At 50.5% G+C, this 15,183-nt stretch overlaps 1 protein-coding gene across 1 annotated transcript in view; it reads left to right on the top strand.

Annotated features, from left to right (window-relative positions):
- Positions 1–1,857: 1,857 nt before the first annotated feature.
- The window catches only part of SHH (sonic hedgehog signaling molecule), a 39,639-nt gene continuing 26,313 nt past the window's right edge, over positions 1,858–15,183 (top strand). Inside the window, exons 1-2 of the mRNA XM_032237758.1 lie at positions 1,858–2,163; positions 9,761–10,022. Of these exons, the coding sequence (XP_032093649.1) occupies positions 1,861–2,163; positions 9,761–10,022 (565 nt within the window). The 5' untranslated portion in view covers positions 1,858–1,860. The remainder of the gene's footprint in view (positions 2,164–9,760; positions 10,023–15,183) is intronic.

Raw genomic sequence — 15,183 nt, 5'->3', positions numbered from 1 at the left:
TTTCCCTCAATTCTTGAAAGCATCGTTGTCCTTTGAAGCAGAGCACAATCAACCCCAGTTTCATACAGAGACCAAAAAAAAAAAGTTTAGTCGTAGGCACAGTTTCATATCTGCGTCCATTTTATTAGCCTCTAGATACCTTTGTTTATTCGGCAGCTCCGGCAGCTCCAGACAAAGTCCTCAATTGCCAGCCAGCGAGAAATAACAAGTAAGCCAACATTAAGGATAATTCTCTAAGTCTCCACCGTCTCTCGTACACGAATAGCAATAGCAGTAGACTTATATACCGCTTCATAGGCCTTTCAGGCCTCTCTAAGCGGTTTACAGAGAGTCAGCATATTGCCCCCAACAATCTGGGTCCTGCTCCATACCTTCAGCGTCAAGCGGTGGAGGATTCTTCAGCAGCTGGCTGGGAGGGTGGGGGGAACCTAACAACTCAGTTTAATAAATAAATAAATAAACAAATAAATAAATAAATACGCACTATTGTGAGTTCCTTATAATTTCCATCAGCTTCCCTCACTCTTGGGCTGATAGAATACGTCCAGAGATCTGTGGGACCCCAAGGCAATTGCAACTGCTGTCCCACGTACGTAGCTCGCCTGAACTCTGGTTGGGCTACAAAAGGACGGATACTTTCCAAAGTCTTTTAGATCCATCCTGTCCGGAGGCCGAGCCCTTCTATTCTACACCCCTGTGTTATAAACAGGAGCTATTTTCCACGTTAGAAAGTTATTACAAGATCTGTGCAGTCCCGGGGGGGGGGATTAAAAACGGCCCCTTCCGAAATAAATATTTCTTCTCCCTTCCTTGTCCTGAAACCTAAGGCGACGCGTGGGGATGAGCCTGCTTGATGTAACGCCCAACTATGTGTGGTTGTTGGTTTTTAACGGGAGCCCTAACTCTGCCTGTGATTTCCTCGGTTTCTCAAACGGCGACGAAGCCTCCTCTTCCCCCCCCCACTGACCTATTTTATCGGTCCCTTAAATTTTCCAGACCATTTTCAACCTCCAGGCTGGCAGGTAACGTGTGAACGTTTTAGGGGGGGGGTGTCTCACCTCTGCGCACATACACCTCGTCTTACTCTTGCTGACAAATATTAACCTGCTGCCAATTTTCTTTTAAGTTGAAGAGGAGAGCGGGGGGGGGGGGGAGAGAAACATGTAATTGATGTTATCCCGAGAAAGCGCCGTCTCCACCCCTTTCACTTCCCAACAAGAAAGGAGCGAGCGAAAATCTCTCAAGACCATTAAAAAAAAAAAAAAATCTCTCGCCTTGTTGTTGTGGGCGCTTCCCGCCCCCCCCCCTTTTTCCTATTTTGCCTTCTTCAGGGTTAATACATCGGAAGGCGAGCTTCTCCCGCCTCGACCAATCAGGACTCGGCGCTGGCAGCTATAATATAGAACCAAAGCCAGGCTTCACTCACAGGCGTTTCAGCTCCCATTAGATCCCAGTCTTTATTATTTCATTCCGTTTCCACCGTCGCTCCCCCCCTCCCCTCCCCGCTTCCCGCCCGCAGTCCCCTCCTGCCTTCTACGCGCCACGATCCTGAACTCCGATGAGTCCCGTTATCGCAAGCGCCCTCCAAGATGCACCTGCTTTGCTAGAGATCGGGGGCTAAGTCACCGAGAGAGGAGAGGAGAGGAAAGGAAGAGGCGGGCGGGCGGGCAGGCAGGCAGGCAGCAGGAGACAAGGAAGGGAGAAGCCAGGAGCCGAGGGAAGAGGGCAACTCCCGGGCGAGGAAGGCAGCAGCGGGCGCGCTCTCTGACACTCACCCGCACTCACCCGAGCCACGAGCCCGGTAGAGCGCAGGGGGCGGCGAGGGGGGAAGCCGAAGGGGCCGCTTGCTCCGTGGACGGCATGCTGCTTCTGAGAAGAACTGGGCTCCTCCCGCTCTGCCTAGGCGCGCTTTTCCTCTCCGCCGGGCTGGCTTGCGGGCCGGGCCGGGGTTTCGGCAAGAGGAGGCACCCGAAGAAACTGACCCCTTTAGCCTACAAGCAGTTCATCCCCAACGTGGCCGAGAAGACGCTGGGCGCCAGCGGCAGATACGAGGGGAAGATCACTCGGAACTCGGAGCGCTTTAAAGAGCTGACCCCCAATTATAATCCGGACATTATTTTTAAGGACGAGGAGAACACGGGAGCCGACCGGCTGATGACCCAGGTCAGAGACGCGCCCTTCGCCTCTTGCCGACCTGCTCGCCTTCCGGCCTGGGGAGGGGGGGCGGACTGTAACCCGGCAGCGTCGCCTACCTCCGGGCCTCTCGGCTTCCCCGGGCGTCGTCGACCCCGGTCCCCAGGAGCTGTCGGGGGAAGGGATGAGCTGGCGGGGTGGGGGAGAGCTCCTTGGGCACAGCACCGGCGGGTCTGTTGATGCGACCTTCCGCCTCGGAGGGAGGAGGCTCCGCGTGTGAATACGGCAGCCCGGTAGTTTGAAGGCAGAGCTGCGCTCGGCCGCTCCCTGCCAACGAGTTGGTTAGCTGGCGGCTGCTGCCTGCTGCTCATGTTAGCCTCCTGCCACACCACCGATCTCCCCCCACGGGGACTCTCCGCTTCCCCTCGGAGGCAGAAATCGCCCAGCTCCGCTTCTTTCCTTTCCTAGATCTTTTAGATTAACCCCCTTTCCCCGTCGCCTGGCACGCGCCGCGAGGATGGAGGTCAGAACCTGGCATCTCCCGGGGCGCTTCTGAAGTCCAAGGAGCGGGATGATAATGATAATAACAATGATAATTATTAAAGGCGGCATCCGCCAAGCTCCCTTTGGCAACTGTGTCTGAAAGCGCATTGATCGCCTTTAAAGATGCTCGCGCTCCCCACCCCCTCCGCCCCAGACCGGTGATACCACCCGAGGGGGAAAGACGGGGAACTTAATCAGCACAGCAAACCCCAGGAAGGAAGGTCGCGAATTGCGCGTCCACCTCTCACGACCTCAGCGAGCGAGGACTACAAATAGGCGCCTAAAACTAGGCACCCATTAGCCGCCCACTCTCCGTCCCTCCGATCAGCTTTCCAAGCGAGTAACGACCGAAAGCTGATTCGTCCAGGGGGAACTCTGCGAATCAGGCTCCGCTCCACCTCCGGAGTTCGGGCGGCCCTTCAAATTCTCCACCACGCCGCCGGCCTCGGGCGACTTGCCGTCGGTTGCGTCCCCTTCCGAAAATAGGTCAGCTGCCTTTCCTTCCCCGACCCCTCCCGCGATTCTGAGGTTTAAGCCCCACCTTCAGCACCAGGGAACCAGCTCAATTCCGCCCGAGTCGCCCCTGGAAGGGCGCAGGGGCGGCGGCTCACTTCTCGCCTCTTTCCTTTCGCGTCCTGGCCTGCCGTTCGGCGAGGAGTTAGCTCGGGGATACGGGGAAGCGCGCCCGTCCGCACCGCCATCTCCATCTGACCACCTTAAATCTCACGGGGACCCGGGAAGGTTTGGAAGCGCGCGCGGCGCTTAGGCGCACGACGCGAGTTCCAACAGCTGCCGAGGCCGCGACAGCGCTGCCTGCAGGAAAGCTAAGTCCCCCTCCCCCTCGGAGAGAGCAGAAGGCGCTTGTCAGAAGGCGAGGCGACGGTGGGACCAGCGCCACTGGGAGACCTTTAAGCTCCGGGTTGGCGTTCTCGCCCTCCTGGCTTTCTTATGGCTGCGTCCCGCCGCCCGCTCCCCCCCCCCACCCCCTTCACTCATCTGCAAAGACGCGCGAGCCGGGTTAGCTGTGCGGCTGCAAGTCAACCGCACCTCGCGTTTTCAGCTCCACTTACTCCTCTCTGATCGATCGCCAGAGCTCGGGTTTCAGCCTGGAGCCTGGCTGCAGGCGGCCGGAGAGGCTGCGAGCTCGTGGCGGGGCTGGCAGTGACGCGGAAGCCCCAGGAAAAAGCGTTGCCGCCGCTGCTATGAGCGGCGAGGGGTCCTGCGCGTGCGCGCCCGCCTCTGCCGGCGCAGGTCGCTTTTCCTTCTCGCCCTTCCGACAGCCTGAGAAGAGCAAAGGAAAATGCACCTGGGCGGGTCCTACTCCCGGGGAATCCGCCTGGAAGCTCCTCCAGGTGTACGGGACTTTTACGCCAGTGCTAGCGAGCTGGGGGTGGTGGGAGTGTAATCTGGACGGTCTGGGAAGGAAAGGAGAAGATAGGTCTGGAAGGGAGGTAAATTTGGAACAAGTGGTCCGGATTTGTGGGGTCGAGGGCGGGCAGAAGAGAGGCAACGGAGAGGACCGGGAAACGTAGCCCCCTCTGACCGCCGCCTCTCCTGTTCTTCCCCGCCCCCATGCGCGCTTCCCACACGCCTTGGAGCTCCCTTGTTTGGTGAAACGAGGCATCTGCAAGGCAAGACTCTCTCCACTTCCCCGCTTCTCCATGGCCGGCCTCCTTGGCAGCCTTCTCTGGCAGCCTTTGAACTTCTGACCTTCCGCCAACTTCCCTCTCAGACGCAACAAACACCGCGCCCCAGCCTCGCCACGCTAGACGCACTCCCGGGAGCTTCCCATCGCGTCTCGCCTGGCTCCTTTCCGGATTCTTCGGCCGCTCTGGGCGCGGCCGGAAAAATAGCCTTAGCTGGGGAGCCAAGAGCGGCCTCCGAGGGAGACCTTGGGGGGAACGTGCGCTGGGGGAAGGGGATGCTCGTGGAGGCTGGCTGACCCTGGGCATGAAGGCAGAAAAGGAAGCGAGTCTGCTATCCTGCGCGGCGGCCCTCCGCGTCTGAGGTAGGGTGGGTGGGTTGGGTGGGGGAGATTCGCTAACATAGAACGCCGCTTGGCGGCGGAAATGCACCTGGGCGGCCCCGAGCCCTTCGCCTCCGCCTTGACCCTTGTCTTGCGCAGCGGCCGGGCAGCTTGGGCAAGGCAGCCTCCCTCCTGGGGCGGGGCCGAGAAGGGAGGGGAAGCCTTTTCGGCAGGGAAGCGTTTTTTCTTTCCATCCAGCCGCCGCCGCCTTCGCCGCTGCCAGTTAATATTAACTAGATGCGGAGAGGAGAAAGAGACAAATCCCGGGAGAGCTGGAGGGGGTTTCTCCCCCCCCCCAAAAATGACTGAATCTATGCGTGACATAAGGGTGCCAGAGCTGCCGTTCGTCTGTAAAAACGAGCCCTTTCTCGGCCCGCTGAGAGGAAGGCAGTACAGTCCGTGAATATTCCCTACCGTGTTTTGGGGCTTGAGTGGAGGGGGGGGCGCGCGGGAGAGCCCCGCTCAATCAAGGGGATCGAGGCTGCGCCCGATGGGGTTTATTCCTGGAGAGATGCTCTACGCGGGTAGCCTTCCTTGTCAGCAAAGGGGGAGAGAAAGTGAAAAGCGCCGAGGCGGAACGGCGTCCTGGAGAAGGCAAGGGTAGCCTGCATGATTTCCTAGGTCAGTTTAGCCCCCATAACTCGTCTCTTTTCTGCCCGAGCCCTCCTGAAAAGAAAGGATCGGGCAGATAAGACGTCTTGGAGGAGTGATGGAAGCCAAAGGTGCCTCAGTGCTGCCGTCTTTGCGGGTGAGGATTTTGATCCCAATAAGCCGGCTCTGTAGATCTTTCCTTCCCCTCTCCACGCCGGCGAAGTTCCCTCCATGAGCCCGAGAACGCCGAACGGCTGAGCTCGCCCTGGCTCTTCCTCCAGTCCAGCCGCGCGCCTTGGGCAACCGGGCGTCGGATCCTTCGTAGCCCCAGACTTCCGGCTCTTTGGACGCTCACGGAAGAAGCGCAGGTATGGGGGATCAGTTTCTGCTGTCTAGTCCCATCCGGTCGGCAGAGATCCGGGATTGGTGCGTTGAGGGGGTAGGAAAACCCACTCGTGTCTCCGCTCACCTGTCCCACCCAGCTGATGTGCTTTTTACGCATTCGCATTCCCAGCCTTCTGACATAAACGAAGATGTCTTAAATCTCCCCCCCCACCTTACCTCCCCAAAAGATGCCACTCTTAAAGCAGTTATCCGCGGCAGCGATTTCTAAAACTGTTGAGATGTATCTTTGCCAGCCTTCATTCAGGACAACTACAACTCCCAAAAGTGCTTTTTCAAGAGGCAACTGGACTTTCTCTTGAAAAAGCACCTTTGGGACAGCCGTGACCTGGAGGATTGAGAATCTCCATATGCAAGTTCCAGAATGTCGAGGCATTTGAGGGAGTGGTAGAGGCCATTCTTGTAGAGAAGAGAAAGATGGAGTGAAGGTGTGTGCAACTAGGCAATTTCTTCTCTTTTGCAATGCAATCCCACTTGTGTTTATACCAAAGCAAATCCCAATGAGTTTTATGGGGCTAAACTTCGTACTGAAAACAATATATAAAAGGCAGGTAAAAGTGTGCCAAATTCACCCTGAGTTGGTCTTTAAAAAGCAATGTTGCAAAAGTTGACTCTGGGGGCGGAAATGCCTTGCTAGCTTACACTTCTTGCTGGAGAGGTGAAATGGCAGAAGGTATTCCTGGGAAAAGGTCCAAGAAATTGTCCAGTGTAAAAGTCATTAGCCTCTGGAAAGGTTTGTTACAGTCTTAGAGACCTATTTATGCTTCTGCATAAAACTGCAAAGCCTCAGCAACAACTCCTCCTCTATAAACTCAGTTGTTTTATTCTCCCAGAAATCCTTTTTTTAAAATATATATATATAATGCAATAGAACATTGACCTGCCTTTTATTTGCTTTTGTGGGTGATTCCAGAAATATGTTGTCCCTAGCTTTAAAAGACTAATTCATGGAGTTTAAGATAAATGAACATTAGTTTGGAAAGGATTGTTTACTTTAAGAGAACATTTGCTTAGAAATCTGCCTCTTTGCTTAAAGGTTTTGAAGGCTGGCCTTTGTGGAGAAAATGCTAGGAGATTACTAGTAGGCTACACTAAGGTCCTCCTTGCTTCCTTCTCCATTGAACCCACAGTCTGTGGGAACTTATGGCCAAGTTGCTAATGACTTCAGTTTCTAGGGTCATGGAATCCCAATATAGACCCTAACTACAGATCGCAGGGGCTCAAATAAGTATTAACAAGGCCAGACCAGAGAAGGAAGTGAAACGTCTCCTTATCTATTCACAAATAATAAATTATATACTGGGGAATGTCCATCCTGGATGGATGAGATTCACAAGAACCTAAGGGCAATATCGGATTGGTGCAATATCACAGGCTATTGTTAGGCCAGCAAAATTTTAAGTAGAAAAACTGTTCCCGAATTATATTTTCTCAGGTTGTGATCAGAATCAGCTTGATATCATTGCATCCAGGCATTGAGATAGAAAATAGGAGGTTATGAATTCTAGTCTTGCCTTAGTTACAAAACCAGCATGGTTACCCTAGGCCAGTCGCTTTCATGCAGCCCTAAGAAAGACAGAATAGCAAACCACTTTAAAAATCCTTGCCAATAGAACTGAACAGTCTTGTCCAAGAATCAGACAAGAACAGTTTTGGAAGTGTGGGTAGGGATTTCTCTCTCTCTCTCTCTCTCTCTCTCTCTCTCTCTCTGTGTGTGTGTGTGTGTGTGTGTGTGTGTTTGTATCCTGAAGTTGAGAGAAACTTCATTCAGGTACAAAACTTGAGAATTTAACCTTAATTTTGTTCATACAAATAACTTGTGCTTATCTAGATTCATATGCTTTCGTATTTTGAAGTAGTAGACTCCAGCTTTTTCAATCTCCAAATTTGGCCAATTTTTTCCTCTTCAGTTTTTTTTAATAAAGCAAAATAGATGCTTCCAGCTGCTGCAGGATCTAAGAAGATAACCTTATGTCTTCTTCCATTCCATTCCTGGATAGAAATCACTCAAGAATGAGGCATGTGAAGCTAAATCTGAAAAAATCTAAATTCTTAGAGAGTAAGTCACAGAAGTGGCTTTACTTCTCATGCTAAGAAGGTTTTATCTTACCAACTTGTATCTTTTCACAGAAAGTTAAGTCGGTCTATATTTGTTAATTACATTGAGTGAAATAGAATTTATTTATTTATTATTAGCCTTCCATGTTGCCCCATTTCCGAAGATCCAAGTCTATTCAATTAATCAATTTTGGGAGTTTGTACCATTCAACCATCAAATGAATCCTGTCTGGTTTAGCAAAATAGCTTACCTCTCCTCCCATTCAAGCTAAAACTAATCAAGTCACGCATGCTTGTGAATGCAATTACTGAACCATGATCCTGAAAGGTGTTTGGCAAACCCAATCAAGGCCAACAATCTTTCATTCATCTGAGAAGGAAATTGGTTCAGTATATGTTCTTCCATTCAATAGTCATTTTCCACCAAGGAAGTAATACTTCCAATTCTAGCAAGGGAAAGACTTGACTCCAAATGGTTCTTGAATAAGCCCACCAAAATTAAGGAGACAAACATGTTAGCTGTAGGAAACTTAAAACCCCAGCCTAGCTATCAATAGTCCTGCTCTAATTCTGTCAGGATCCAATCAACTTATCTCTCCTAAAATATTCAATATATTATTTAATTGTAATTGTCTGCTCAACTCCAATGGGCTCCAATGGGCTCTGGGCAATATACAAAACTATTATTAAATATTTTCTAGTCCATCTAGAGGTTCTGCTGCTGCCACAGGACACATAATGATCTTGGATTGTCTTCCGGCCCCTTCTCAGCTAAGCTGGACAGATGATTTGATAACTGGTAACGTTGGAGTTCTATCAAATTGACTTTAGAATGCAGGTTGGCCAGAGATGTTTATGGGCTGCTGAATCCAGTTTTGGACTGGAAGGACTCTGGAACAGCACTTGGAGAGAGTCATTGTGTCTCCCTTTGCTCCCTTCTTTCTGCCCACCTAGCAAGGTTCAACTTTGAGTCTTAGGATGAAGATCCATTCCAAGACAATAGATGTGGTAGCAGGTCAAGACTGAGGAACATGATGGAAGCCTGTCTTTCAGATTTGGCTTCCCTTGTGTGGGCACAGAAGCAGAGCTTGTTCAACAACCTCCATCCTCTCAGCTTGGTGCCCGGGAGGAGGCTTTGTAGAACAGATATCAGAAGGTCTCCATGGGGGGTGGGAGAGGGGTGGGAATGGTTGCCTCAGTTTCTTCCAGAGTTTGTCAACCTCATCCCTGGTGAGAGATGCACTTTCCCTCTTGCTCATCTGCCACCTATCCACTTTTGGCACCCATCCTTAGTAATAGGGCAAAACGCATAGGAAGTTCTACTCAAACTCTCACAAGTAAGCAAAGTATCTAAACCTGTGTTTTTTCCAACTTGGCAGCTTTAAGACCTTCGGGACTTTGGATCCCAGAATTCCCCAGTTACTTCACACCTCTTAAAAGGTGCCAAGTTTGGGGGAGGGGGGAGGTGCTCTGAAATACAACTATTCTAGACTTCTGGCTCTGCGGCAACTAACCTGCCTTAGGATGCTCAGACGTGGCCTCTCAGTGTTGTCTGCTTACAGGTGGGAGGCATCCCCTGTGGGTAGCTTAAGAACCCTTTAAACAAAGGGGAAATGAATTGTTCAATTAGCCTTACACGGATCCCGCAAGAGAAAGTCAAGGTTACCAGATCTGGACTGCAAAGCTCTTGAGATGACCCATCTGGTTGCCATCCGGAGCTGCGAGCCCACCACAAGTCTTCCGTCCCCCACTTTGGGTCCACTCGAGTATCTCAGCGGGGAGGGAAACCAGGGTCACACGATGCTGTTTCCCCCTGCCGGGGTCGCTTGGCCACGGGGGACCTGCGGGCGGACGGAAGCACCGCAGGTCTGGCTCCCGCTGTGGGACTTCGCTTCCCCTGCCCAGCCAGCCCGGCCGTGACAATCCCCCCCATCCCCACCCCACTGCGCCGCCAGCTGTTCTGACTGCCTCCGCCACGCTCGCCTCTCTTCTGCTTGCTCCCGGCAGCGCTGCAAGGACAAGCTGAACGCGCTGGCCATCTCTGTCATGAACCAGTGGCCGGGCGTCAAGCTGCGCGTCACGGAGGGCTGGGACGAGGACGGCCACCACTCCGAGGAGTCGCTGCACTACGAGGGCCGCGCAGTGGACATCACCACCTCGGATCGGGACCGCAGCAAGTACGGCATGCTGGCTCGCCTGGCCGTCGAGGCCGGCTTCGACTGGGTCTACTACGAGTCCAAGGCGCACATCCACTGCTCCGTCAAGGCTGGTAAGCAGCGCGAGAGAGTTGGGGGGGGGGGGCATCCTCCCAGGCGTGGCGGGTCTGCTTACCTTTGCCAGGGTGCGGGGAACCCGAGGATCGGTTAAAAACAAACAAGACGATGGCGGACACCCCTGCGGGAGGGAGAAACTGGGATCATTCTTAAAAGCACTCGATTTTTTCAGATGGGCCAAGTAGTAAAGCAGCAGTAACACCTATTGTGAAAGGACAGGGCATTCCTGTTTATCCTGAAGGGATCTGGGGATGGGGCTTGCCAGAGATTTGATACCGCTATTTGGGAGCAGGAAAATGCTTTGGCTGAGTTTCCCATTTATTTAGCCTCCATAAGGTGTTAGTTGTGAGATAAGAAAGGCGTCTGCTGTGTTTCACCAATGCGAGTACATACACACATAGTCACACACACACACACACACACAGGGGTGAATATGATAGCAATAGCAATAGCAGTAGACTTATATACCGCTTCATAGGCCTTTCAGGCCTCTCTAAGCGGTTTACAGAGAGTCAGCATATTGCCCCCAACAATCTGGGTCCTCATTTTACCCACCTCGGAAGGATGGAAGGCTGAGTCAACCCTGAGCCGGTGAGATTTGAACCGCTGACCTGCTGATCTAGCAGTAGCCTGCAGTGCTGCATTTAACCACTGCGCCACCTTGGCTCTTGGATTTGATGGGCAAGTTTCAGTGCATCTTCCTCCATAGATGTTTCCTGGGCGGCTTTGGTCAAATGCGCCTCTCTCTCTCTCCCTCCCCCCCTTCCTCCCTCCCTCCCTCTCCCTCTCTGCCTCTCCCTCCCTCCCTTCCCTCCCTCCCTCTCTCTCCCCCCCTCTCTCTCCCCAATCTACCTCACCTAATTGTTGTGGGGAAAAGAATGGAATATGTATTCTGTATGCCAGTTTGAGCTCTTCTATGAAAAATGGGATGTGAATCACATCCAGAACCTGGCAATTGGAGGATGAGGGGACTTTTAATTCCCAGAATTATTAGAGTCCACCCGTCTTCCATTTGCCAAGTTAAATAAACGAACCTTTTCTTTAGTTACTCTTTGACGTCCCATCAGCCATAAACTGTTATCCAGAGATCTCCAATTAGTCAAGAAGGACCAGAAAACGGAAAGGAGGGTGGGGGAAATGTCAGGGGCCTTTTCCAAGTGCCTGGAGGCCTGGAGGCCTTAAGAGACAGGGAAACTGCGTCTAAGAGGGCTATGGAAAACGTAGGAGGACGAAATTGTCTTGAGGAAGGCTAGAGATATTAAAGCATTTGATCTTCTAACCCTTTCGCCCAATTAGGGCGCCCTCAAATGAAGGGGCTTTTGAGGCATTCTGGTCCCCACCATCCCTCTAAGAGCAATAGCCCCGCCCACTCTCTTCTCTAGTACCTAAGAACGTGGGAAACAGCCTTACGTATCCGGTGCAGGGAGGTTCCGCGCGCAGTGCTCTGTTCCCAACTAAGGTTGGTCAGCATCTCCTCTCCACCCCCAATCTCCAGCCCCGCGAGTGGGATGCTTCAATTATTTCTGCCGGGGCATCCTAGATTGCAATTATTAGACACGCGTTCAAGCTTCTGTTGCAATTGCCTCGGCGCGTCTTCACAGCTGGGTAGGTACGAGGGAAGCTGCTGGCTGCGATCTTTTGAGCTCCGAGCGCACAACCTAACTTAAGATTCCTGGCAAGACTGGGGCTCAGAGGTAAAGCCCACTGAGGAGCGGAACGGGTTTCTCAACGCAGCACCGAGCATCCACGCCGTTTCCACGCTAATTCACCTCTTCGGAGGGGAGCTGAGACCCCCTGAACTCAAAGCAGGTCTTCCTGTGTCCTTAACTGACCAGCTACAACTCAGTTTGTCAATGCCAATTCATCCCAAGCACCCCGGGTGAGCTGTTCCGCCGGCCTCGACTCCCGAATCCCCCCCCCCACCGCAATTCAAGAGAGATCCCAGAAGCCCTCGTTCCGGTTCCTTTTAGAAATCTTAGGGCGCCCCGTTTTCTTCCTTCCAACCGAATGAGAGAAGGGGAGGGAGGGGGGAGAGAGAGGGAGGGAGGGAGAGAGAAAGAAAGAAAGAAAGAGGGGAAGGAAGGAAAAAGAGCAAAAGAGAGTGAGAAAGGAAGGAAGGGGAAGAAAGAAAAAGAGCGAGAGAAAAAAGGAAGGAAGATGAAGGAAGGAAGAAAAAGAAAGACAGACAGACAGACAGAAAGAAAGAAAGAAAGAAAGAAAGAAAGAAAGAAAGAAGAGGGGAAGGAAGGAAAAAGAGCAAAAGAGCGAGAGAAAGAACGGAAGGAAGATGAAGGATGGAAGAAAGAAAAAGACATACAGAAAGAAAGAAAAGAAAGAAAGAAAGAAGGAAGGAAAGAAAGAAAGAAAGAAAGAAAGAAAGAGAAAGAAAGAAAGAAAGAGAAATCAAAATAAACTGGGCAGAGGAGATGATGGAAGGTGGCGAGGTGTGGCGAGTGATACCCAGGCGGTAGGGAAGGTAGGAGGTTTTGGAGCGATTCGAGTTCATTCGTCCAGAGTTAACGGCGTGCGCGGACGCGGCCACAACCCCCGCTTGCTGAAGCCGTGCTAGGAAACCGAAGGGGGTCACCCGCAACGTTGTCGTCCCCCCCTCTTCCGCGTTGTCGTTTGACCAGGCGGGCGCTCGATCGCCTGCGCGTTTTCCGCGGCGCCAGTGAAGACACGACGCGTTTTAGAAAGCAGCCTGAGCTCGTATCATAGGGCTGAGCTGACCCTTTTGATCCTCCTCCTGCCCCCTCACCCCACTCCCGGATCCAGAGCAGGCAAGTGACCTGGAGGGAACGTTGCTCGCATGTCCCGCCACGGATCGGGACTTTTGCCCAAACCACCAGCTCCGGCTCCCCCTTCAGGGGTGGAAAAGAGTGGAAGGGAAGCAGATACGCTTCTCGCCTCTCCACCGGCCCTGCGGGCCTCCGAACCACTTAAGCCGGCGTTGATACGAAACAAGCCGCAGAAGCTCTTTCTTCTCTTTTCTGTCGCCGGGATTACGGAAACAACTTGCAATTTCTTTCTGGAGCTTTTTTTAAAATCCAGCCTAGGCTGTCAGTATTCCTTCGTGCTACGAGCGCCCCTTGCCGGCCCGGTTAAGAAACGCAGCCTCAGGGCGCGTGCTGGTTGCCCGCCTTCCGCATAAATTGTCGCTTTCAAGCAAAACAGTTAACAGTAATATACACATATATATCCAGTAATATACACATATATATCCAGTAATATACACATATATATCCAGTAATAGACACATATATATCCGGTAATATACACATATATATCCAGTAATATACACATATATATCCAGTAATAGACACATATACATACACATATTTATATATACATATACATATAAATACACACACACACACACACACACACAAACATTTGGCGGAGACGCCTTCTTGTTTTGCTACTTCTTCTCTTTTGTTGACTGGCGCTTAAAGAAAACACTCTCGAAGTGCCAAGAAACACGCCATCGAGATGAAAAGATAATTAACTCTCTCTAAATATATCAGCTGATGTGAGAACAGAGTAAGGATTAAGAGAACCAGCGTGATTAGAGAGGGGGTGGAATTCCACTCAAGACAGTGGGTAAGATTCCACTACGGGACTGGATTCCCCAAAAAGATTTCCTAAAAAGCAACTTTTTTTTCTCAGTCTGCCATAATAGATTTTTCATTGGAGATTGACTTTTTCTCAAGTCACAGATCCAATTTTTTTTGTTATTATTATACTTTATTCATTAAACATGAAACTGGATATTCAAAAATGCATGACAAATACCATTGACTGGTGTTAATGGTTGATATGGTTTGCTGCCAGCGTTCTAGGTATCAACCAAGTACCTTTTTAAAATATACGATTTTCCGAGTAGCACAGTTTTTTGCAGTTTCACTGGTGTTATTGCAAGAAGCTACAATTTGTTGATGTATCTTGTAAAATTCTTGAACATGGTACCAAGTGCCCCGATAACAATGGGTATCACTGTTACAATTATTATGATGATGATTATGATTATTATGTGGTTAATCTTTGGTGAGATTCACAGACTTTGGGGCTGGTGAGTCCTAACCATGGCTAGTTTAATGAAAAGAAGGACGAGGGGAGACATGATAGTAGTGTTCTAATATCTCAGGGGTTGCCACAAAGAAAAGGGAGTCAAACTATTCTCTGGGGCACCTGAGAGTAGAACAAAAAGAAATGGGTGGAAACTAGGAGAGAAGAACTGAGGAGAAATTTCCTGACAGTTAGAACAATTAATCAGTGGAACAACTTGCCTCCAGAAGTTGTGAATGCCCCAACACTGACAGTCTTTAAGAAGATGTTGGATAGCCATTTGTCTGAAATGGTATAGGGTTTCCTGCCTAGGCAGGGGGTTGGACTAGAAGACCTCCAAGGTCCCTTCCAACTCTGCAAAAATAAATAAAAAACAAAAAACAAGGACCTAGGAACTGTCAAGGCAAAGATATAAGCTGTTCCAAGTAGGGTGGTTTTTTGTAGAATCAGAATGTTCAAGTCCGATAAATTTTGAATTTCCAAATAGTGAGGTAGCCCTTTAGGTATTGCTCCAAGGGCTCCGATTACAATTGGGACAACACACAATTTCTTTTTCTACTGGTACTTTGTGATTTTTTTTCTTGCTTATTATTATTAAAATCCCTTATGCACATTTTAAAATAATGTGAACTATAATCCCGGGCATGTGAAGATACCATAGATTTCATATTTTCAGTCTGGAAAATGTAACATCCCAGATGGTTACCTTGCAATAAAATTAGAGAATTCCCTTCACTCATTTAAAGTGGAGTGTCGGTGACAATAGTAATTATTCCTAGGACTAATGAGTCAGAAATCAGGACCATAAAACCACTGGACTTTCTGTACTAAGTTAAAAAAAAAAGCTTGTCTTAACTTTGACAGGAATATGTCCATTTGGTTTTCTTTATCCGCAGTCTTGGAGACCGGATGTATGCAGTGTAGTTCATACTACAGGTAGTCCTGGAGTTACAATAGCCATTTAGTGACCATTTGAAGTTACAACAAAAAGTGATTTATGAAGATTTTTCACACTTATGACTGTGGCAGCATCCCCGTGGTCATGTGATGTACATTCAGATCTTTGACAACTAACTCACATTTATGATGGTT

The sequence above is a fragment of the Thamnophis elegans genome, chromosome Z (genome assembly GCF_009769535.1).
Source record: "Thamnophis elegans isolate rThaEle1 chromosome Z, rThaEle1.pri, whole genome shotgun sequence".
NCBI lineage: Eukaryota > Metazoa > Chordata > Lepidosauria > Squamata > Colubridae > Thamnophis > Thamnophis elegans.
The sequence above is the reverse complement of the archived record's forward strand: the minus strand, read 5'-3'. Positions and strand labels throughout refer to the sequence as shown.